At 47.6% G+C, this 25,365-nt stretch overlaps 3 protein-coding genes across 3 annotated transcripts in view; 2 read left to right on the top strand and 1 right to left on the bottom strand.

Annotated features, from left to right (window-relative positions):
• The window catches only part of LOC308186828 (trypsin I-P1-like), a 6,859-nt gene extending 1,730 nt beyond the window's left edge, over positions 1-5,129 (bottom strand). Inside the window, 3 exon segments of the mRNA XM_080608997.1 lie at positions 528-781; positions 1,395-1,560; positions 2,745-5,129. Coding sequence (XP_080465123.1) covers positions 528-781; positions 1,395-1,560; positions 2,745-2,784 — 460 coding nt within the window. The 5' untranslated portion in view covers positions 2,785-5,129.
• On the top strand, positions 4,886-8,966 carry LOC308186827 (trypsin II-P29-like; the record flags this gene model as incomplete). The annotated part of the gene is made up of 6 exons (XM_080608996.1): positions 4,886-4,891; positions 5,557-5,623; positions 6,886-7,048; positions 7,632-7,885; positions 8,188-8,324; positions 8,725-8,966. 6 exons carry the CDS (start codon positions 4,886-4,888, stop codon positions 8,872-8,874), a joined length of 777 nt encoding a protein of 258 aa, XP_080465122.1. The 3' UTR covers positions 8,875-8,966.
• A 9,894-nt stretch (positions 8,967-18,860) lies between these two features.
• On the top strand, positions 18,861-23,071 carry LOC308186829 (trypsin II-P29). Its single transcript, XM_080608998.1, has 5 exons — positions 18,861-19,283; positions 20,546-20,708; positions 21,292-21,545; positions 21,848-21,984; positions 22,385-23,071. The coding sequence occupies exons 1-5, from the start codon at positions 19,241-19,243 to the stop codon at positions 22,532-22,534; spliced, it is 747 nt and encodes a 248-aa protein (XP_080465124.1). The 5' UTR covers positions 18,861-19,240; the 3' UTR covers positions 22,535-23,071.
• Positions 23,072-25,365: the final 2,294 nt, after the last annotated feature.

The following is a 25,365-nucleotide window of genomic DNA, read 5'->3' as shown; positions in this document are numbered from 1 at the left end:
CTTTTAGTGCATATGTTGGAGAAAACATGGGTCTGAGGAAAAGCATCCTCTCCTCTGGTGCAGGTTTGGTGGTTTTCAGAGAATTAGATAGCAGTCACCATCTGCACTTCTGACCATTGGTGTAAGAGAGTGGAGCTCTCTTCTAGCAATTTTAGATGCACAATCACACATTTTTATCATGTTCTCAGAGAACTGGCAACTCTATTAACATTAGCTAAATTGCTAGTGCTTGGCACTGCATAGTGCCAAGGCACATAACGTATGGTAATGTAGACATCCTAGTGAAGGGCACTTGGATGACCTAAATGGTTCCATTTTCATAACACAAAACAAGAGGAAGGACCAGGCTTGCCATTGGAGCATTTAAATGGTTACTGTCCTACACAGATCATTTACAGTCATTCCTCAAAAAGGCCTAACCTGCAGCAATATTCTGTTCTTTACCCTGTACTGTTTGGACCTAATTGTGAGGTCTTAGAATGGCTCCCAGGCCCTCAGAACGCTGTACATTCCCATTGAGCACTCACTGCCACTGCTGAGTGTGTTGCCCCATCCAGAGATTAGGCATGTGGTGCCTGCGGCCACACAGCTGGTAGGAAGAGGAACTGTGTTGACATAGGAGTTGAGTGTGGCTGCTTTGGAAAGTTTGATCAGCATAATGTCATTGTCCAGCGTGTTGGAATTGTAGCCAGAGTGGCGGATGACTTTAGATGAACTTATGGTCTGCTCAGTGCCTTCTTGGAGTGCCAGGTTGTGTTCCCCAAGTTTCACTTGGATGGAACTGGAAAAGATAAGGAATGTCATATACATATACAGTTACTGACATCGTAGTTAGGAGAAACCTCCGTTACTCTATGCACTAGCTTCAACATCATTATAGTAGTAGCTGTTTTCACTCAGGGTACCTTTATTGTCCTGCAACAGCTCCTGGGCATCCACAATGAGATCTTACGCGCACCCAGTTCAGGTGGTGAATTCAGGAAGGATTACTTTTCTGAGCTGGGTCAAATTAAATATATTACAGTGCCTTACACAAACCTTCTGGAAAAAGACAAACTGGTACCACCATGAGGTCATTCCTCTTCTTGTTCTCCAGTAACTAAGTTTTAACAAGGTTAATGCAATTTACAAGAGATCACAGCCCATAATTTGTTGTTAGATAATCGCATTGTCATTTCAGAAAGTAACCTGCATTAACAGAAACATTTGCAAAAGTGGAAAACCCCATATGATGCCCCAGCCCAGCTTTCTGAATGAACCATCCATTCCTTGGTTGTCTCCTGTCAGAACTGGGTCTGTTACATATTTGAATCTCATACATATTAGAATCTCACTGTTAAAAGTGAACTGGAAGAAATAGGTAGGTTATGGAAGAACATATTTTTTCCACTCACGACTTGTAGCAGTGAGCCGCTGACAGGACCCACTGGCTGCTGATGAGAGAACCTCCACAGAAGTGATACCCAGAATTCAGGGACACCTGATATCGGACTGAGTTCTTTGTACAGGTGTAGCCTCCCACAATCTTGTCATCATCGTCATCATTGATGGGGAAGGCAACTGGAAGATAAGCAGTAGCATATGTTAACATCTGGCATAAGGAACTTTGTGGCCCTGTGATTGACTGAAGCATCCCTTTTGTAGGCTCTGGTCCTATAAAAATGCACAGTGGCAGCGGTGGGCAAGTGTAACAGACATTTGTTTACTGCTCCCTAAAATAAGCTGATTGAACTTAGACTGGTAGCTCATCTATTTGCATCTAAAGCACTGGCTGCTGTCCCATGCTGAAACTAAGAATACAGAAATGTTTTTGTTGGACAGGATCAAAGGTCTGTTTGTCCCAGGATCCTTGTGGTGGTTTTACTCAGGTGGGTAGCAGAGTTCCACCATGGCCGCACTCTCACTCCCCCTCTTTAAAGACGAGGGGAAGCAGGAAGCAGGAAGCAGGCCCTGGGAAGAAGTGCCTCAATATGCCTAGCGGTTGTTCGGGAGGACAGACGCTTCCACAATGAGAGCCATCCCCTCTCATTCCGCTTTCCCACCTTTTATTGCTGAGCGTGACATCACGTGGTATGGAATATCCCTTTGGTTGGTTTAGGTCAGCTGCCCCGGTGATGTCCCCTTCCCATCACTTGCCCACCCCCAGCCTGCTGGCTCTTGGGGGCTTGGAGGGAGTCCTGATGCGATGCCAGTATTGTGCAGCAATAGACAGAACACTGGTGTGATACCAGTGCTTTTCTAGCTATAAGTGCAGAGTACAGCACTGTATGGGCTGCTGCAGGGAAAGTTAACTCCATCCCAGCCAGACCCAGCACAATCTTGTCTACAGTAGTAGTCACTAGCAGACTGAGTCAAAGTACAAGACAAGTCTGCAGTGGTATTTCCTTGGAACACTCCCCAGTATTCCAAGAATTAACAACAGCTTTAGGACTTCCTGAGCAAGAGATAATATCTTTGTACTTCATTTTTCTTGAGAGTCATGAACTTATAAAGTCAGTTATTGAAGCTATATAGTCATTTCAATATTCCTGGTCAAGAACCCCTATGAGGGCATTCATTCCACAGTCTGTGAAACAAACTATCCTGAACAGATATGTAGCAGTCAAAAGAAGTTGCAGTGCTCTGCCTTAAAACTTTTGCAAGGTGTAATCGGACTGCACTTTCTCACAAGAGACTACCTTGCAAATTTCTTCAGAAATGAGCTTCATTATACATTACAAAACTAAATTAAAAAATATACTCACCAGCCACACCAACAAAGGCGACAAACAGTATGTATTTCATGATCTTGACACAGCCTCAAGCCCAGACTGGTGGACTGGAAATGTAAGCTGCTGGAAATATATTTTCTGAAATGGCCTTATCTATAGCCCAAGGTTTTCTCCAGGAAAAAATAAACAGTGGAAAATTTGAAGATCCAAATGCAGATATTAAAAGGCACTGGCAGAAGGTACAAATAACTTATTAACTAAGCATACACCTTTCTTAAGATAGCTCTCTTAGATTATTTCAAAGAGCAACCTTCAATACAAAAATACATTTTGGCTTTGGAAGATGTGTAGTTGTTTCTCCTTCTCACTCTTGTATGCAGCACTTGATAATAGCGTACCTTTGAGACTCCTCTGCTCTTATGAAGTCATTTTTAAGAACATATGCTTTTTCCAGAAGCTGAATATTGTAGGTAATGTACTATAAGATATTTTACATTTATTTTAACAACAAAAACAACCAACTAAACAAACAAACCAACCAACCAACAAACAAACAACATAACAGAAACTTTGTGTTTTCTAAAGTTTATTTTTAAAAATAAATTTCCTTGATTAACTTGTCTTCTCATCTATACACAGTGTTTAATCAAAATTAGTCATAACTAATTTCAGTAAGAGAGTATGAGAAAACTATTCTGTATCACCTTCCATTTCTCACGTTAAATTTTTTAAAATTCTTGCTGGAATGGGAGATGAGGTCTCTGAAAAATGTGAGACAGTTTGGAGAGGGGCAGAGGAAGAGCAGAAGGAAAACAAGGGCAAAGTGGGTTAACGGAGCCGGGACTCTTTGGAGGGAAGTGGGTCAGGCAAAACAATGCAGCAGCACCTAGCATTTTTGAAGACAAAAACTCTTCAGACATACAAACACGTAGGTGGGCATTAAGAATTGGGGCACTGCTGGCGTGGTTAGTGAAAGGCAGCAGATACTTCTCAGGACTAGTGAGTGCTACAGCAGCACAGCCGTGTTCTGGGCCACTAGTCCCCACAGCAGGCCCTACCGTGGCACCGAGGAGAGAGAGAGTGTGGTTAAAGTACAAAGCAGAAGGAAAATTCAAGGCTCTCCCACATACCACCCAAAGACAGAAGTGCCCACTGAAGGAAAGATTGTTGAGGGAGGAGAGCCCAGCATCTGGCAATGGACATGGGACGCTGACACCAGTCCAGCTGGGAGGAAGCATGCCCAGGGCACCAGGCATACATTCCAGTGTGGAAGGGGCAGCCCCTTGGCAGCTTCACAAGTAACAATGTGCTCCGGGAGACACTTTTAGCCACCTGCTCCACACACCTCTTAATTGCCACAGGAACGCATACAGTTCTGAGCACGACTAAGGCACCTCTTGATGGCAAAACTGCATGGCCAGAGAAAGGAAACCACAGAAGGCTGTTCTCACATGGTGCGTCCATTGTGATGGACAGCTGTGGGCAGAAACTGAATACACGTTGGCCAGAGCGCTGCCTAACTAGGTTTGCAATTTCCCTAACCAACCTCCCCCTTTTAAGGCTCCCTTCAAGACCCAGGGAAAGAACAGTCATCCGCTGTGTGGAAGCACATGGTGTGTGGGCAAAGCTGTGGTCTGGTCTGCTCATGAGAACGTCAGGCACCTCGGCAGCGGTACGTGGGACACTAGTACTGTAGGCAGTCAGTCAAAAAGGAGCTGCAAAACAGCACATCCTTCAAGCACCACTCTGCACACCAGGTGGGGCCTCTCTGTACCCGCTTCCTCCCAAGGCCTCAGGAAGCCCAGAGTAAAACACAAGACTCTTTTTGTAATTATTATTTATTTATTTATTTATTTTAATTTACCAGTTTAAAAAATGGATCATCCACTCTCAACAACACACACGACATCACAGGGGGGCAGGTTGGTAATCTCCTTAGAGGAAAAAGGTCTCTCAAAGACTCTCTGTGCTACTTGCCTACGTCAAACAGCAGACACCACTTACCCCTTCCCGGACTAATGCCAGAGCTTGCAGCAGAAGTCCTGGATCCTTGTTCTTAAGTCCTTGATGACAGACATAGTGAACGTACTGCACCCAAGTCCCTCCCCGTTCTCCTACCCACCTCTCAGGGGCCCTTTTGAGAGGCCTCTCTGAATCCCAGTAATTGAGAGGGCATGCCTGTAGGCTCAATGGTGCTGGAGCTCATGGCGCAAACAGATCTCAAATGGACAACTCAGAGATCATCCAGGAGACAGGCCCCATCAGAAAAGAATTCAGGCTTTTCATCAGAAACTCTGAAGGATGAACGGACTCCTTTGTGTTCAGGTCAAAATTAGAACATCTTGCCTCCTTCCCACCTCCTCCTCTTTCTTTAAGATGAGGAACCTCTCCATGAAATGTAAATGCCCTCTTCTGCTCACTGGGGGTGAACATCCCACAGGCCCGTTTTTCGGGCTCTTTCCAAACATAAACTCCTGAGGAGGGAGGGGGGTCCAACTATCCAGCTGCAAACGATTCTCTCACTGAGTGCAGTGGCGCTGCAGCAGAATGCTGGTGGCTCCAGGGGCATGGGAGGAAGGAGGGTTGCTGAATGCAGAGCAGCTGTGTTGGGTATTATCAATGGACTGGCAATGACAACTTGCATTTCTAGAAATGTGTTCTCCTAGTTCAGGTATTTCAGTCAGCTGTGTCATCACTGTACTCAGATAAAATAAGTAAACTCGTCCAGGCTGATGCAAGATCCTGGGAAAGGGAAAGCTGGAGAGACTGTGGGCTGACAAAGATAAAGCTCTTCAGGAGCATAAAGCAGAGGAGTTTCTGAGACTAGTCCTCGTACACGTCACAGAGCTTGGTGGTAGAGGCACCATGCATTCATTCTCTCTTCCTCATTCTCTCCTGCCTGGGAGCTGCTGGTACATTCTCTACAGCTGCTGATCTTCTAACTATCTGCACACCTGAGCAAACCTTCTCTCATAGCCTCTTGCCTTGTCCTCTCTACCGGCCCTTCTCTTTCCCCAGTAGCACAACATTCTGTTTTTCCTCAATTTCCACCCATGTCAACGACATGGACTCTCAGCCTTCTAGAGAGATAGAGAAGGTAGGACAAGACAGGGGTGCATAAAACAATGCAGGGCTTGCTGTCTCCTCCTCTGCAAGAATTAGCGAGTGTGAAACACACGTAGGCGTTTTGGCAGGTTCACAAACAGCAAAGGACAATTTGTGCTCTTTTAGGAAAGCTGTGAAACCCTTTCCACATTTTTTGGGGATGCAAAAGTTTTACATGGCCTCATAAAATTGGGGGGGGGGGGGGCGCAGGTCAGAGGGGAGGACGATGGGACGGACAGACAGGCAACACATTTGTGAAAGAGAAAGCCATTGAAGTTTATGAAGTCATCTTCTGCTCCTTGCATCTGTAATGGATGGTCAGAGGCAGGGTCCCAGCCTACAATGTTCTAGTGCAGTGGGCTCCAAAATGGGGTGCATGCACCTCTGGGTTGTGCATTACCGTGTGGGAGGAAAACATGAGAACTTCAGTAGGGCAAGTATGTAACTTATAAATGAACAAATAGACATATGTCGCGGTGCGGGAGGGTGTTTTGCTGATAGGGATGTGCAATCAAAAAAAGGCTGGAGACCACTGTTCTATTGGCTTCTACAAATATGTTCTTTCTTACATTCTGCTATAAGTTCATCCTCCAACTCTGTGGAGCCTTTGTGTTCTCTCTCAGTCCTTCACTACCATGTTTTTTCTACCTCTCTTGCTCACTCTTTGTCTCACCCCTGCAAATTAAGAAGTTCTCTCAACTGCATTTGCCATTTTCCACTTTCCACCCTACACAAATGATCACCATACGCTTTCTACTATGGCACAGCTGGTGCATCCTAATCCAAAGATACCCCAGAAGGAACACAGTGAAGGCTGCGTACAATTCATTTGTGAGGTTCTTTGGCAGCTTGTGCTCTTCTGTTCTCTTCCTGACTTGAGGTGGTACAGACAAAGCCTGGTGTTTCAGGGTAGTGTAGAAAGAACTTAGCAGGATATTTCAGGAGTTGCCTGAAGAGTTCTGAAGTTTCAAGCTCTTTTGGCTCTTGCTAATTCCTCTGTAGCTCACTGGCTGCTGCTGCACTTTAAGAGAATCGATGGTGCTCTGAAACCCAATTCTCTTTCCCTCAGTTGCTTTCCCTGGAGATGCTGATGATGACAAGATTGTGGGAGGCTACAACTGCCCACAGCATTCAGTTCCCTACCAGGTGTCCCTGAATGCTGGGTATCACTTTTGTGGAGGGTCCCTCATCAACAACCAGTGGGTCGTGTCAGCTGCTCACTGCTACAGATAGTAAGTATGGCTTGGGTTGTGTATCCGGACGGATTCTGGTCCAACCTTACAAACCCACCAGATCTGGAACTCTGGTGCCTCTCAAGAGAAGACCATGCATGCATGGGGGGAGGGACGTGGGCGGGGCATTGCATGGTGTACCTGAAACCAAAGGAGAAACCCTAGCCTCAGTCCTGCTGCGTTACATGGATTTTCCAGTATTCCTGCACTCATAGCATCCTTTTCTGTGCATCCTAACATGCCTTTCGGTCCATATTTACACATCCATGGGGCTTACCATTACCGCATTCCTCATTTTCATTCCTCCAGATTTCTCCATGGATCTCTCTCGTCCTGAGTTTAGGGCACACCTCTGTGCAGAGAGAGCAATAGGAAACCAAATCTCCCTTTCTTGCCCATCTGGCAAGGCTTTCCCAGTTCTGTCTTCCATGAAATCATGAAGTTCCTAGAGCTGCATGACACACAAACCTTTGATTAGGGCAGCACTCCCTTACTCTCTCTCAAGTGTCTGCCAGTCCCCACGTGGCACCCAGTTGTTCACCCCTTGGCTAACTGCTGCTTTTCTCTGCTGACAATTTTGCAGCAATATACAAGTGAGGCTGGGAGAGTACAACATTGATGTGCAGGAAGACAGTGAAGTAGTCCGGAGCTCTTCAGTAGTCATTCGCCATCCTAACTACAGTTCAAGAACCATTGATAATGACATTATGTTGATCAAGCTGGCATCCGCCGTGGACTACAGTGCCGATGTTCAACCCATAGCCCTGCCCACCTCTTGTGCCAAGGCGGGGACCGAGTGCCTGATTTCGGGGTGGGGAAACACACTGAGCAGTGGCAGTGAGTACCTACACACATTGCATGTAGCTGTTCACACTTCTCCTGCTCTTCCACCATGCTCGTGAGACCCATGTACAGTTCACCCCTTCTTTGCAGCCTTTTCTTGTTGTGCCTGCAAGTCCTCCACACTGCCCTGCCTCCACACTGCCCTGCCAGTGTGTCTCAATCTACAATGCACTTCACCGTTTTACTTTACCCTGCTTAGCTGGATGGCTCTCGCATATAGGTCTTTTGGTCTTTCTGTTCACTGACTGTACCGAGTCCCAAGACAAAACCTAAAATTGTTACTGCTCTCCCGGCAGTCAATTACCCTGAACTTCTCCAGTGCCTGCAAGCACCAATTCTGAGTGACCAAGAGTGCCAAGAGGCATACCCGGGCCAAATTACGAGCAACATGATCTGCGTAGGATTCCTGCAGGGTGGGAAAGACTCATGCCAGGTAGGAGTTGATGTCTGCACAGAGCCCTGGGCCACACACTGCCAGGGTGCCCCAGGCTGCACAGTATATGTCGGAGCTTGGCAGCCTGCTTAGCTTCAGCCTCCTCCTCGCCAGGTGTTCTCTTCTGATGCACTCCTTCCAGCAGGATTTGGATGCAGGGTGGACTTCACTGAAAATAGCCGGTCCAGCCACATCTGCTGGTTGGCACCGAGCATGGTACCAGTGAATTGTTGGGGGCCAGGGGAGGCCAGCAAACAAGGGGTGGGATCTCTCTGTGCTCCCTTATCAGGGCCTGCTGCGCTTTGTTTTGCATTCCCTGGATTCTTTTTGCCAAGTCAAAAACTTTCCAGGTGAGATTCTGCTTTTCAGTCATCTTGTGCCTCTAAATTTTCCCCTCCAGGGTGACTCAGGTGGACCAGTTGCATGCAACGGAGAACTCCAGGGCATTGTGTCGTGGGGAATTGGGTGTGCTCTGAAAGGTTATCCCGGTGTCTACACCAAGGTCTGCAATTATGTTGATTGGATCCAAGAGACCATTGCAGCCCACTGATACCTTGACAACCACCTGGCTCCTTGGCCACTACCCTCCTGCCCTAATACTGTCCTTAAGAAGACAACAGCACAAATAAATATCTCACTTAAAGAGCCTTAAAGACATTTACTTTGGGGACTGAAGCTCGGTAGAGACAAGTGGGGTTCCCTGCAGCCTTCCACCAGCTCCTCCTGAACCTTCCCTGCTGTTCCGGTTCAGGTGCATACACTGGAAGCAGCGCTCTAGAGCTGCTGGGCTGTCAGGCTACGGGAATACGGCACTGTGCCACCATCCAAGAAGTCTTCTGAGCTAGGCACCTCCTTTTCTTTGCTCCTGGCCCTCTTACTGAGAAAGGGAGCAGGTCTCTAGGGAGTGGGTTCCTACAGCAGCAGAGCAGAGTTCCATTTTGCTCCTGCCGGTGGCAAAGTTTTCTTCTCACTCGCACCGTAACAGCTTTGATGGTGGCCATTACTGCTATGGCACTAGGTGGGACAGCAGGCAGAATCCAGAAGCACAGAGCAATCAGGCCGCAGACAACACCTGTGGGCACTGATATGTTCCCCTTCTCCCTTGCTCCTGGACATCTGAGACAGGTGGACTGTGTCCACCAGGGTCCACCAGGGTCCAGCAGGTAACACAGACTAACTGCTAGGGAAAGGCAGACAATAGCAAACAGGTGGGAAAAATGCCCGGGACCTGATAGCAGTGTAAAGCATGGAGGGAAGATCAGTTAAGAAAGGAAGGATAGAGAGCAACTTTCCCATAAGCTTTGGGCCCCGAAAGGACATAGCAGCTTTGGCATAAGCTTGGCCCCCAAAAGGCCCCCAAAAGGACATAGAGGATCGGGGAGTTCCAGTTTTAAAGTGTATATTTAACCCATCTCATGCAGCACATGATCTGTAGAGAATGGCAAGAAAGACCTCCCCCAAAGCACCCTGAGGCAGTATAAACTGGGCCACTACGGAGCAACTTTAGCCTCTCCAAACCTAGAAACTGCCTCTTTGTTGTGAGAATTTCGGATGGGGAGCTTGCAAGGAAAAAAGAGAGGCCTAGGAGGGACTGGGAAAAGTGCAAGATTCTTGCAAGGGTGGCGAGGTGGAGAGTCGAGTGGTCTGAAAAAGTTGGGAAGGAGTTTAGAAGTGGGAGCTAGTGAGTTTGGCATAGTGAAATAGAATGGAGGAGGAGGGAAAACTCATACCACATAAGCAGATGCAATCGTATCAGAAATGGAATAAGAATGGGCTGGTTGGGTATGAGAGGTGTGAAAGAAGGAGCATAGGACTGACTGGGCAGAGGATCTGGGATGCCAAGCCCCAGGTGGAAAGGTTTCTGCAAGAAGAATTGTCTCCAGTCAGGTGGGCCCTGACTCTCCCGATGGTCTCTTTTTTATTAAGGGGGCGATCTCACTGCTTTCCCCAAGACTTACTGTTGGGCAGCGCTGAATCTGGTAGCCCAACAGAGGGGTGGCTGCCATGGGGTGTCCCCCAGGCCCAGACAGTAGCAAGGCGGAGAATGTGTTCTCAGTAGGCACGCATACATGCAACACACGCGTACCTACATGTGCAGCCGAGCACACAGATCATCACAGACTGACACACTCACCACTCACAAAAACAAAACCAGCATCAATGGCATCAACTTGGACATCTTCATTTTCCTTCTTTTCATGTTTTCTGTTTTGTTTTGTTTGGCGTGAGTGAAGAACCTCTTCCTGATGTCCAGCCTAAACTTCCCCTGCCTCAGCTTAACACCATTCCCGCGGGTCCTGTCACTGGTGATAACGGAGAATAGGTCACCTGCCTCTCCACTCCCCCTCACGAGGAAGTTGTAGACTGCGATGAGGTTCCCGCTCAGCCTCCTCTTCTCCAGGCTGAACAGGCCAAGTGACCTCAGCTGCTCCTCATATGTCTTCCCCTCTAGGCCCTTCACCATCTTCGTCGCCCTCCTCTGGACACTCTCCAACAGGTTAACGTCCTTCTTGTACTGTGGTGCCCAGAAGTGCACACAGTACTCGAGGTGAGGCCGCACCAGTGCAGAGTAGAGCCGGACAATCACTTCTCTCAACCGACTAGCAACACCGTGCTTGATGCACCCCAGGATACGGTTGGCCCTCCTGGCTGCCAGGGCACACTGCCGGCTCATGTTCAACTTGCTGTCAACCATAACCCCCAGATCCCTCTCTGCGGGACTGCTCTCCGGCGTCTCATCGCCCAGTCTGTACGTATAGCCAGGGTTGCCCTGTCCCACGTGCAGGATCCGGCACTTGCTTTTGTTAAAATACATGTGGTTGGTGATCGCCCAGCTCTCCAATCTGTCTAGATCTCTCTGCAAGGCCTTTCCACCCTCATCCGAGTCCACAACTTCTCCAAGTTTGGTGTTGTCAGCAAATCTGCTCAAAACACTTTCTAGTCCTACATCCAAAACATTTATAAAAACATTGAAAAAGACTGGCCCTAAAATGGAGCCTTGAGGGACCCCACTAGTGACCATCCGCCAGACAGATGTGGCTCTTCTGGGATAGGTCTGGGTAGAGCGCAGACAGGCTGTTTCTCCAACTCTGAAATTTGGGTTCCCCCCTGCCTCCCATTGTGCTTCTTGTCTCTTTGATTGCAGAGGTGAACCTTTGACGGGCTAATCACTCTTGTGTGGTGGGACTGGGAAAAATGAGGCCAGGGTCTCATCTGAGTGTCCCCCTGTCTGCCATCGCCTCTCTGCTTCAATTTTTATTACATAACCTAGCGTTTACCTTTTCTTCAAAGAAAGGGAAGTTCACAGAAAAGAGCAAAAAGGTATCTTCAAGAAAGTACGGCTATAGAGTTGTGTATTTTGGAGTTCTTCTTCTAGGCCTTCTTTTTGACAGTCTGCATGCACTTAAGCACAGGCCAATTGCTTGTCTCAAGAGGTATGGCAGACATAAGCACATAGAACAAAGTGGCAAAACAGATCACAGACTGCAAATATGCCATGCTGCTCTCTGATGTTGTGGCAAAGCTGGATACGCTGGAGTGAAAAATACCATCTGATCACAGGAAAAAAAAAAGAAAAAAAAAAGAGAGAGAAAAAGAGAGAGAAAAAGAGAAAGGGAAAGGGAAAGGGAAAGGGAAAGGGAAAGGGAAAGGGAAAGGGAAAGGGAAAGGGAAAGGGAAAAGGGAAAGGGAAAGGGAAAGGGAAAGGGAAAGGGAAAGGGAAAGGGAAAGGGAAAGGGAAAGGGAAAAAGAAAAAAAGGAAAAGGAAAAGGAAAAGGAAAAGGAAAAGGAAAAGGAAAAAGGAAAAGGAAAAGGAAAAGGAAAAAGGAAAAGGAAAAGGAAAAGGAGAAAAGGAAAAGGAAAAGGAAAAGGAAAAGGAAAAGGAAAAGGGAAAAGGAAAAGGAAAAGGAAAAGGAAAAGGAAAAGGAAAAGGAGGAAAAGGAAAAGGAAAAGGAAAAGGAAAAGAAGAAAAAGAAAAAGAAAAAGAAAAAGAAAAAGAAAAAGAAAAAGAAAAAGAAAAAGAAAAAGAAAAAGAAAAAGAAAAAGAAAAAGAAAAAGAAAAAGAAAAAGAAAAAGAAAAAGAAAAAGAAAAAGGAAAAGGAAAAGGAAAAGGAAAAGGAAAAGGAAAAGGAAAAGGAAAAGGAAAAGGAAAAGGAAAAGGAAAAGGAAAAGGAAAAGGAAAAGGAAAAGGAAAAGAAAAGAAAGAGGAAAAAGAGAGAGGGACGATGAGAATAGCTGGTAAGAGTAAGGACAGGGAAGCAGCTGGGAGGATGTCCTATGCTAGATCCTCCCTCCCATACTCCGCTTTACCACAATTTCTAAGAGACTTCTGTAGTGCCTGGATGGCTCACTCACTGTCATGCCAGGATCAACCAAGCTGCATAAATTTTACTTTGCTTCCAGGCTCTGCTCTAAAATAAGCTACGCTCTTCTTGACTAGGGAAATACAGACGCATGACAGACACTTATGATAATTGTAGTCCTGCCCTGGGCATAGGGAAGGCTCTGAGGAGGCTAACTTTCTTTGTTACCCTGACTTAATGCAATCCAAAAAAGACATTTCTGAAAGGGCCTTGCACACCCTGGTAGCCAATGTTCTTACTTCGGGAGTTGTTCAGCAAGGAGTGTAGCACACCGTTCCTTGCTCCTAAGGAACACTCATCTATCTGCTCCTCAGAAAATTCTCAGGCCCCATATCTACTCACTGGACAGGCGCCATGGTCATATCCCTACTTGTCAGGGACACTGGAGAGCATACAAAGCTTTCACACATCACATACAATATATTTTCTTCCCCTCTGGGAAGAAAATATAGCTTTTCAGGTCATTTCGGTTTCCTTCTTTAAAAAGCAGGGGCAAAAAAGAGAGACGGGGAATATCCACTACCAATTCCGCTGAGATGTACACTGCTCATACAGAAAGAGCATGCACTTTCTAAAAATCTTTGAAAGCTAAGGGACAGGTATGAATCTCTCTAGAGCTCCTGGCAAATTCACGAGGGATAACAACAAAAAGGGAGGAAAAAATGAAAACCTCAGTTAGCTAGGACACACTTGGCAGACTAGAAAAGTCAGACTGATCATGAGGTGATGTCTAGTCACAGCTTTTGCTTTCAGGAAAAAAAGGCTGGCAGAGATACCTTCCTTTCTTTTATTCGGAAGTGAATTAGGAAGTGCTCCCAGGAAGGTTACACTGTAGGGAATATGCTTTGCTGACCGGAAAACTGAAGAAACTAAGATGTGACTAAGCACATTTGTTTTGTGCCTCCGCTATCTTTGCTTCTGTCCGACAGAAGTTCTGAGTTGTGAGGTATAATCATCTGTCACGTACTGAGAAGATCTCTCGAGAATGGAATGCTGTATGATTACATTTACTAGAATGTAAATGTACTAGCTCTGGCAAGATGTCCCAAGTCATATCCAGAGGTGTAAATGAGTTGGCAAACCATTCATGAAGCAAATACACCCTAGGTCCATGCCTGATAGCTCCAATGCAGAATGATGAAATGACTGACAGTACAACATTCAGAGAGCAATTTTTTGGTCTGCAGGCAGTCCCACATTTTTGTCAATGACGTCAGAACTCTGCCTGTCTTGCAGAAAGGCTAAGCAACACTTAACAGCCACATGAATGCTTGGCTTTTCTTTTAAAGGCTCGCTAACAAGGGTATCAAAGGTGGGCTGTCTCTTCTCCCTCCTCCGACCAAGCTTGATGGACAAATCAGAACACTCCACCCCTCATCCCTGCATCACAACTAGAACACAAATTCCCCAGAATTATTACACTCTCTGGCAATATCCAGTCCATGCTTTGCTTGTTACCTCTCCTAGTTATCATTCTTATCTCAAGTTGTCCTGTGTGCTGGGCACCAGAAAGGACTGTTGTGGTTTAACACTGATAGACAGCTAAGTACCACACAACCACCCTCGAACTCCCACTCCTCAGCAGGGCAGAGTGGGGAGAAAATGATAGAGGAAAAAACTTGCAGATTTGAGGTAAGAGCAGTTTAATGAACATAAAGCAAAGGCTGTGCAGAAGCAAAAGGAGAGAACAACAGTTCTTTACTCCCCATCAGCAAGGGATGTTCAGACACTTCCGGGAAGCAGGGCCTCAATACATGTAGTGGCCGTTCAGGAAGACGAATGCTTTCACAACAAAAGTACCCTCTTCTTTCTTTCCTTGCCTCTTCCCCCCAGCTTCTATTGCTGAGCATGATGCCATATAGAATGGAATATCCCTTTGGTCAGTTTAGTCTTGCCCACCCCCAGCTTACTGACCTTTAGTGGCAGTAAGGGGGCAGAGCTGGAGATAGAGCCTTCATGCTGTGCAAGCACTGTGCAGCAATAGCCAAAACATTGGTGCGATACCAACACTGGTCTAGCTACAAGTACAACGCAGAGCACTACAAAGGCTGCTGTGTGAAAAGTTCTGTCCCAGTCAGATGCGGTCAGCAAAAAAGGGAACAACTTTGCTGGCTATCTCTTCATGGCACTGTTCACTAGTGACATAAGTGGTATTCCAGCCAATACGGAAGAGGGGAGAGCCTGTGAGGACATTCCAACAATTTGAAAATCAAGTCTGACATATCATCTGGAAAGTGGAATTTCTTCTTTACCCGCTGGAGGCCCTGACACATGTGGGTAGACAGTGACAGAGGTCTGGGACTGTTTCCAAACTACTCTTCTCCACATGCCTGTCCCTCATAGCTGAGAATGCACTCTGCCTGCTGACATAAAAGTTTATTTCCCCCCATTTTATCTCATCCTCCCCATGGTCCTCCATTTTCTTTTCTCCCCTAACATACCAGGCAAAGATATTAAACAGTCTCCACTTGCAGTGGTCAGGGAGGGAAAGACTGTGACTTTCAATAGTTCCTTTGTCACCTGGTGCAAACAGTCTGAAGGGAAGGATGCCAGGCTTTTTCTGAAAAAAAGGATGTGAGGGCAGATTCTGAGAAGGAGTTCAACAACAGCTTCCAGAACAATAGGACACAAAGCTATGCTCTGTTACCATTTGTATATTGTGCTGTTCCATGACTCAGGCAACCATTACTCTTCTCAGAGGCATCTCAACTACTAAGCATCTGACAGAGCACAAGCCTCTCTAAGTGAAAACAGTATTTGTTAAGCATTTTTAAGACAGCTACGTAGTCCACTTTTACGGGTTTTTCATGGACTTTCCCAGCGCCAGTTGGGGTAAGGGGGATTTAAAATCAGAACCCAGGAAAATCTCTGTTCCTTTGACTGTTCCAGGAAAACTAAGGAAGCCCAGCACACCCAGTTAACGGGGGAAAATGGTATAGACAGCAGCCCCAATTAGTAAAATAGCCTCACTAGGTCATAGCACTGGTACATTAAGAAAACTAGTCCTAGGAAGAGGTTGCCTTCATTTCCCAAGTACAGCTCTCAGGGATTCTGCACCAGGAAAAGTTTAGTCATACGGCTGGGGGCCGGGCGTGATGGCGAGCGTTCGTGTTCGCCTGCTGTTTTCTCCAGTAGGAGTATGTTGTCGCCTGAGTGTTCACCACACTCTTTCAGATGTTTTAAATAGACGCATAGCACCTGACAACATGCTGATAAACAGAAAGCATCTTCTACTCCAAAATGATTGTACACAATGGACTGAAAGACTCCTGAAGATGAGGCTACAAAATGTTCCAAGATTCTTCTAGGAAGAAGAATCTACAAACATTTAATATTTTCCTGTGGTGGCTTTACCTTGTTTGCAATTTGAGCTCCACCACAACCACTCTCTCACTCCTCCTCCTTAGAAGAAGAGGGGAAGAATAAAGTATGCTTGAAAGAAAACTAAGAAACTTTAAAAAAAAAAAACACAAAAAACTCAGTGGTTGAGATAAGGAAAATTTAACTAAAGGGAAAAGGAAGAAGGAAAAATAAAACAACAAGAGAAAAAAATAAAATAAAAGACAAGCAAAGACTGCATGGAAGCACAGAGACAGAAAATAAATTAGTCTCTATTTTCCAGCAACGTGTGATGTTCGGCCACATCCCAGGAAGCATGGCCTCAGTACATGTAGTGGTTGTTCGGGAGGACAGACATTTTTGTAACAAGAGCCCTCCCATGCCCCGCTTCTCCTTTCCCACCTTTTATTGCAGAGTGTGACATCATATGGCATGGAATATCCCTTTGGTCAGTTTAGGTCAGCTGCTCTTCTCTCTCCTCCGACCAAGCTTCATGGACAAATCAGAGCACGGGGAGGAGCATCAGTCTCTAGCCTCTTCTCTCTTAATGCACACTGTTCTGGAACGGCTGCTCCTAACCATGCTGACCATTTTGCTTACTCTTCTGCCTGGTGAGAGACAGTAGATCCATCTGCAGCATCATCCAGGCCATGCTGGACTGGAGTGAGGTGAAGGACCACTGTCCATACTCCTTCTTCTCCCTTCCACTTTTTCTCTCTAACTCATGCAGGTGCTGGGGTCGGAAGACTCATCTTACAATGGCCAGAAGAAACCCTCAAGAGAGGTGGAGAGACGGTGGACATCTCCTGTTACCAGAATCATACCCGCCAACTTGCCTACATGTTCTGGTACCAGCAGCCTCCAGGGAGTGGTCTTAAGTTAGTAGCCAGCACTTCTATGTGGTTGCAGAACTCTTATGCGGAAGGTTACAGTCAGGCCAAGTTTGAGATCAGCAGAGACAACAGCGATCTCTCTGTTATGACTATCAAGAATGTGACATGCGAGGATGCAGCCACGTATTTCTGTGCTGCGAGTGATCACACGGTACAGTGAGGGGGTTGAGCACTAACACAAAATCCCCACCTTACCGGAATGGGAGACGAAGTCTCTGAAAAATGTGAGACAGTTTGGAGAGGGGCAGAGGAAGAGCAGAAGGAAAACAAGGGCAAAGTGGGTTAACGGAGCCGGGACTCTTTGGAGGGAAGTGGGTCAGGCAAAACAATGCAGCAGCACCTAGCATTTTTGAAGACAAAAACTCTTCAGACATACAAACACGTAGGTGGGCATTAAGAATTGGGGCACTGCTGGCGTGGTTAGTGAAAGGCAGCAGATACTTCTCAGGACTAGTGAGTGCTACAGCAGCACAGCCGTGTTCTGGGCCACTAGTCCCCACAGCAGGCCCTACCGTGGCACCGAGGAGAGAGAGAGTGTGGTTAAAGTACAAAGCAGAAGGAAAATTCAAGGCTCTCCCACATACCACCCAAAGACAGAAGTGCCCACTGAAGGAAAGATTGTTGAGGGAGGAGAGCCCAGCATCTGGCAATGGACATGGGACGCTGACACCAGTCCAGCTGGGAGGAAGCATGCCCAGGGCACCAGGCATACATTCCAGTGTGGAAGGGGCAGCCCCTTGGCAGCTTCACAAGTAACAATGTGCTCCGGGAGACACTTTTAGCCACCTGCTCCACACACCTCTTAATTGCCACAGGAACGCATACAGTTCTGAGCACGACTAAGGCACCTCTTGATGGCAAAACTGCATGGCCAGAGAAAGGAAACCACAGAAGGCTGTTCTCACATGGTGCGTCCATTGTGATGGACAGCTGTGGGCAGAAACTGAATACACGTTGGCCAGAGCGCTGCCTAACTAGGTTTGCAATTTCCCTAACCAACCTCCCCCTTTTAAGGCTCCCTTCAAGACCCAGGGAAAGAACAGTCATCCGCTGTGTGGAAGCACATGGTGTGTGGGCAAAGCTGTGGTCTGGTCTGCTCATGAGAACGTCAGGCACCTCGGCAGCGGTACGTGGGACACTAGTACTGTAGGCAGTCAGTCAAAAAGGAGCTGCAAAACAGCACATCCTTCAAGCACCACTCTGCACACCAGGTGGGGCCTCTCTGTACCCGCTTCCTCCCAAGGCCTCAGGAAGCCCAGAGTAAAACACAAGACTCTTTTTGTAATTATTATTTATTTATTTATTTATTTTAATTTACCAGTTTAAAAAATGGATCATCCACTCTCAACAACACACACGACATCACAGGGGGGCAGGTTGGTAATCTCCTTAGAGGAAAAAGGTCTCTCAAAGACTCTCTGTGCTACTTGCCTACGTCAAACAGCAGACACCACTTACCCCTTCCCGGACTAATGCCAGAGCTTGCAGCAGAAGTCCTGGATCCTTGTTCTTAAGTCCTTGATGACAGACATAGTGAACGTACTGCACCCAAGTCCCTCCCCGTTCTCCTACCCACCTCTCAGGGGCCCTTTTGAGAGGCCTCTCTGAATCCCAGTAATTGAGAGGGCATGCCTGTAGGCTCAATGGTGCTGGAGCTCATGGCGCAAACAGATCTCAAATGGACAACTCAGAGATCATCCAGGAGACAGGCCCCATCAGAAAAGAATTCAGGCTTTTCATCAGAAACTCTGAAGGATGAACGGACTCCTTTGTGTTCAGGTCAAAATTAGAACATCTTGCCTCCTTCCCACCTCCTCCTCTTTCTTTAAGATGAGGAACCTCTCCATGAAATGTAAATGCCCTCTTCTGCTCACTGGGGGTGAACATCCCACAGGCCCGTTTTTCGGGCTCTTTCCAAACATAAACTCCTGAGGAAGGGGGGGGGGGCGTCCAACTATCCAGCTGCAAAAAATTCTCTCATTGAGTGCAGTGGCACTGAAGCACAATGCTGGTGGCTCCAGGGGCATGGGAGGAAGGAGGGTTGCTGAATGCAGAGCAGCTGTGTTGGGTATTATCAATGGACTGGCAATGACAGCTTGCATTTCTAGAAATGTGTTCTCCTAGTTCAGGTATTTCAGTCAGCTGTGTCATCACTGTACTCAGATAAAATAAGTAAACTCGTCCAGGCTGATGCAAGATCCTGGGAAAGGGAAAGCTGGAGAGACTGTGGGCTGACAAAGATAAAGCTCTTCAGGAGCATAAAGCAGAGGAGTTTCTGAGACTAGTCCTTGTACACGTCACAGAGCTTGGTGGTAGAGGCACCATGCATTCTCTCTTCCTCATTCTCTCCTGCCTGGGAGCTGCTGGTACGTTCTCTACAGCTGCCGATCTTCTAGCTATCTGCACACCTGAGCAAACCTTCTCTCATAGCCTCTTGCCTTGTCCTCTCTACCGGCCCTTCTCTTTCCCCAGTAGCACAACATTCTGTTTTTCCTCAATTTCCACCCATGTCAGAGGCATGGACTCTCAGCCTCCTAGAGAGATAGAGAAGGTAGGACAAGACAGGGGTGCATAAAACAATGCAGGGCTTGCTGTCTCCTCCTCTGCAAGAATTAGCGAGTATGAAACACACGTAGGCGTTTTGGCAGGTTCACAAACAGCAAAGGACAATTTGTGCTCTTTTAGGAAGGCTGTGAAACCCTTTCCACATTTTTTGAGGATGCAAAAGTTTTACATGGCCTCATAAAATTGGGGGGGGGGGGGCGCAGGTCAGAGGGGAGGACGATGGGACGGACAGACAGGCAACACATTTGTGAAAGAGAAAGCCATTGAAGTTTATGAAGTCATCTTCTGCTCCTTGCATCTGTAATGGATGGTCAGAGGCAGGGTCCCAGCCTACAATGTTCTAGTGCAGTGGGCTCCAAAATGGGGTGCATGCACCTCGGGGGTTGTGCATTACCGTGTGGGAGGAAAACATGAGAACTTCAGTAGGGCAAGTATGTAACTTATAAATGAACAAATAGACATATGTCGCGGTGCGGGAGGGTGTTTTGCTGATAGGGATGTGCAATCAAAAAAAGGCTGGAGACCACTGTTCTATTGGCTTCTACAAATATGTTCTTTCTTACATTCTGCTATAAGTTCATCCTCCAACTCTGTGGAGCCTTTGTGTTCTCTCTCAGTCCTTCACTACCATGTTTTTTCTACCTCTCTTGCTCACTCTTTGTCTCACCCCTGCAAATTAAGAAGTTCTCTCAACTGCATTTGCCATTTTCCACTTTCCACCCTACACAAATGATCACCATACGCTTTCTACTATGGCACAGCTGGTGCATCCTAATCCAAAGATACCCCAGAAGGAACACAGTGAAGGCTGCGTACAATTCATTTGTGAGGTTCTTTGGCAGCTTGTGCTCTTCTGTTCTCTTCCTGACTTGAGGTGGTACAGACAAAGCCTGGTGTTTCAGGGTAGTGTAGAAAGAACTTAGCAGGATATTTCAGGAGTTGCCTGAAGAGTTCTGAAGTTTCAAGCTCTTTTGGCTCTTGCTAATTCCTCTGTAGCTCACTGGCTGCTGCTGCACTTTAAGAGAATCGATGGTGCTCTGAAACCCAATTCTCTTTCCCTCAGTTGCTTTCCCTGGAGATGCTGATGATGACAAGATTGTGGGAGGCTACAACTGCCCACAGCATTCAGTTCCCTACCAGGTGTCCCTGAATGCTGGGTATCACTTTTGTGGAGGGTCCCTCATCAACAACCAGTGGGTCGTGTCAGCTGCTCACTGCTACAGATAGTAAGTATGGCTTGGGTTGTGTATCCGGACGGATTCTGGTCCAACCTTACAAACCCACCAGATCTGGAACTCTGGTGCCTCTCAAGAGAAGACCATGCATGCATGGGGGGAGGGACGTGGGCGGGGCATTGCATGGTGTACCTGAAACCAAAGGAGAAACCCTAGCCTCAGTCCTGCTGCGTTACATGGATTTTCCAGTATTCCTGCACTCATAGCATCCTTTTCTGTGCATCCTAACATGCCTTTCGGTCCATATTTACACATCCATGGGGCTTACCATTACCGCATTCCTCATTTTCATTCCTCCAGATTTCTCCATGGATCTCTCTCGTCCTGAGTTTAGGGCACACCTCTGTGCAGAGAGAGCAATAGGAAACCAAATCTCCCTTTCTTGCCCATCTGGCAAGGCTTTCCCAGTTCTGTCTTCCATGAAATCATGAAGTTCCTAGAGCTGCATGACACACAAACCTTTGATTAGGGCAGCACTCCCTTACTCTCTCTCAAGTGTCTGCCAGTCCCCACGTGGCACCCAGTTGTTCACCCCTTGGCTAACTGCTGCTTTTCTCTGCTGACAATTTTGCAGCAATATACAAGTGAGGCTGGGAGAGTACAACATTGATGTGCAGGAAGACAGTGAAGTAGTCCGGAGCTCTTCAGTAGTCATTCGCCATCCTAACTACAGTTCAAGAACCATTGATAATGACATTATGTTGATCAAGCTGGCATCCGCCGTGGACTACAGTGCCGATGTTCAACCCATAGCCCTGCCCACCTCTTGTGCCAAGGCGGGGACCGAGTGCCTGATTTCGGGGTGGGGAAACACACTGAGCAGTGGCAGTGAGTACCTACACACATTGCATGTAGCTGTTCACACTTCTCCTGCTCTTCCACCATGCTCGTGAGACCCATGTACAGTTCACCCCTTCTTTGCAGCCTTTTCTTGTTGTGCCTGCAAGTCCTCCACACTGCCCTGCCTCCACACTGCCCTGCCAGTGTGTCTCAATCTACAATGCACTTCACCGTTTTACTTTACCCTGCTTAGCTGGATGGCTCTCGCATATAGGTCTTTTGGTCTTTCTGTTCACTGACTGTACCGAGTCCCAAGACAAAACCTAAAATTGTTACTGCTCTCCCGGCAGTCAATTACCCTGAACTTCTCCAGTGCCTGCAAGCACCAATTCTGAGTGACCAAGAGTGCCAAGAGGCATACCCGGGCCAAATTACGAGCAACATGATCTGCGTAGGATTCCTGCAGGGTGGGAAAGACTCATGCCAGGTAGGAGTTGATGTCTGCACAGAGCCCTGGGCCACACACTGCCAGGGTGCCCCAGGCTGCACAGTATATGTCGGAGCTTGGCAGCCTGCTTAGCTTCAGCCTCCTCCTCGCCAGGTGTTCTCTTCTGATGCACTCCTTCCAGCAGGATTTGGATGCAGGGTGGACTTCACTGAAAATAGCCGGTCCAGCCACATCTGCTGGTTGGCACCGAGCATGGTACCAGTGAATTGTTGGGGGCCAGGGGAGGCCAGCAAACAAGGGGTGGGATCTCTCTGTGCTCCCTTATCAGGGCCTGCTGCGCTTTGTTTTGCATTCCCTGGATTCTTTTTGCCAAGTCAAAAACTTTCCAGGTGAGATTCTGCTTTTCAGTCATCTTGTGCCTCTAAATTTTCCCCTCCAGGGTGACTCAGGTGGACCAGTTGCATGCAACGGAGAACTCCAGGGCATTGTGTCGTGGGGAATTGGGTGTGCTCTGAAAGGTTATCCCGGTGTCTACACCAAGGTCTGCAATTATGTTGATTGGATCCAAGAGACCATTGCAGCCCACTGATACCTTGACAACCACCTGGCTCCTTGGCCACTACCCTCCTGCCCTAATACTGTCCTTAAGAAGACAACAGCACAAATAAATATCTCACTTAAAGAGCCTTAAAGACATTTACTTTGGGGACTGAAGCTCGGTAGAGACAAGTGGGGTTCCCTGCAGCCTTCCACCAGCTCCTCCTGAACCTTCCCTGCTGTTCCGGTTCAGGTGCATACACTGGGAGCAGCGCTCTAGAGCTGCTGGGCTGTCAGGCTACGGGAATACGACACTGTGCCACCATCCAAGAAGTCTTCTGAGCTAGGCACCTCCTTTTCTTTGCTCCTGGCCCTCTTACTGAGAAAGGGAGCAGGTCTCTAGGGAGTGGGTTCCTACAGCAGCAGAGCAGAGTTCCATTTTGCTCCTGCCGGTGGCAAAGTTTTCTTCTCACTCGCACCGTAACAGCTTTGATGGTGGCCATTACTGCTATGGCACTAGGTGGGACAGCAGGCAGAATCCAGAAGCACAGAGCAATCAGGCCGCAGACAACACCTGTGGGCACTGATATGTTCCCCTTCTCCCTTGCTCCTGGACATCTGAGACAGGTGGACTGTGTCCACCAGGGTCCACCAGGGTCCAGCAGGTAACACAGACTAACTGCTAGGGAAAGGCAGACAATAGCAAACAGGTGGGAAAAATGCCCGGGACCTGATAGCAGTGTAAAGCATGGAGGGAAGATCAGTTAAGAAAGGAAGGATAGAGAGCAACTTTCCCATAAGCTTTGGGCCCCGAAAGGACATAGCAGCTTTGGCATAAGCTTGGCCCCCAAAAGGCCCCCAAAAGGACATAGAGGATCGGGGAGTTCCAGTTTTAAAGTGTATATTTAACCCATCTCATGCAGCACATGATCTGTAGAGAATGGCAAGAAAGACCTCCCCCAAAGCACCCTGAGGCAGTATAAACTGGGCCACTACGGAGCAACTTTAGCCTCTCCAAACCTAGAAACTGCCTCTTTGTTGTGAGAATTTCGGATGGGGAGCTTGCAAGGAAAAAAGAGAGGCCTAGGAGGGACTGGGAAAAGTGCAAGATTCTTGCAAGGGTGGCGAGGTGGAGAGTCGAGTGGTCTGAAAAAGTTGGGAAGGAGTTTAGAAGTGGGAGCTAGTGAGTTTGGCATAGTGAAATAGAATGGAGGAGGAGGGAAAACTCATACCACATAAGCAGATGCAATCGTATCAGAAATGGAATAAGAATGGGCTGGTTGGGTATGAGAGGTGTGAAAGAAGGAGCATAGGACTGACTGGGCAGAGGATCTGGGATGCCAAGCCCCAGGTGGAAAGGTTTCTGCAAGAAGAATTGTCTCCAGTCAGGTGGGCCCTGACTCTCCCGATGGTCTCTTTTTTATTAAGGGGGCGATCTCACTGCTTTCCCCAAGACTTACTGTTGGGCAGCGCTGAATCTGGTAGCCCAACAGAGGGGTGGCTGCCATGGGGTGTCCCCCAGGCCCAGACAGTAGCAAGGCGGAGAATGTGTTCTCAGTAGGCACGCATACATGCAACACACGCGTACCTACATGTGCAGCCGAGCACACAGATCATCACAGACTGACACACTCACCACTCACAAAAACAAAACCAGCATCAATGGCATCAACTTGGACATCTTCATTTTCCTTCTTTTCATGTTTTCTGTTTTGTTTTGTTTGGCGTGAGTGAAGAACCTCTTCCTGATGTCCAGCCTAAACTTCCCCTGCCTCAGCTTAACACCATTCCCGCGGGTCCTGTCACTGGTGATAACGGAGAATAGGTCACCTGCCTCTCCACTCCCCCTCACGAGGAAGTTGTAGACTGCGATGAGGTTCCCGCTCAGCCTCCTCTTCTCCAGGCTGAACAGGCCAAGTGACCTCAGCTGCTCCTCATATGTCTTCCCCTCTAGGCCCTTCACCATCTTCGTCGCCCTCCTCTGGACACTCTCCAACAGGTTAACGTCCTTCTTGTACTGTGGTGCCCAGAAGTGCACACAGTACTCGAGGTGAGGCCGCACCAGTGCAGAGTAGAGCCGGACAATCACTTCTCTCAACCGACTAGCAACACCGTGCTTGATGCACCCCAGGATACGGTTGGCCCTCCTGGCTGCCAGGGCACACTGCCGGCTCATGTTCAACTTGCTGTCAACCATAACCCCCAGATCCCTCTCTGCGGGACTGCTCTCCGGCGTCTCATCGCCCAGTCTGTACGTATAGCCAGGGTTGCCCTGTCCCACGTGCAGGATCCGGCACTTGCTTTTGTTAAAATACATGTGGTTGGTGATCGCCCAGCTCTCCAATCTGTCTAGATCTCTCTGCAAGGCCTTTCCACCCTCATCCGAGCCCACAACTTCTCCAAGTTTGGTGTTGTCAGCAAATCTGCTCAAAACACTTTCTAGTCCTACATCCAAAACATTTATAAAAACATTGAAAAAGACTGGCCCTAAAATGGAGCCTTGAGGGACCCCACTAGTGACCATCCGCCAGACAGATGTGGCTCTTCTGGGATAGCTCTGGGTAGAGCGCAGACAGGCTGTTTCTCCAACTCTGAAATTTGGGTTCCCCCCTGCCTCCCATTGTGCTTCTTGTCTCTTTGATTGCAGAGGTGAACCTTTGACGGGCTAATCACTCTTGTGTGGTGGGACTGGGAAAAATGAGGCCAGGGTCTCATCTGAGTGTCCCCCTGTCTGCCATCGCCTCTCTGCTTCAATTTTTATTACATAACCTAGCGTTTACCTTTTCTTCAAAGAAAGGGAAGTTCACAGAAAAGAGCAAAAAGGTATCTTCAAGAAAGTACGGCTATAGAGTTGTGTATTTTGGAGTTCTTCTTCTAGGCCTT

This window comes from Anser brachyrhynchus (genome assembly GCF_964034855.1).
Source record: "Anser brachyrhynchus genome assembly, contig: SCAFFOLD_580, whole genome shotgun sequence".
NCBI classification, from domain to species: Eukaryota; Metazoa; Chordata; class Aves; order Anseriformes; family Anatidae; genus Anser; species Anser brachyrhynchus.
This window is presented reverse-complemented; position numbering and strand designations above follow the sequence as displayed.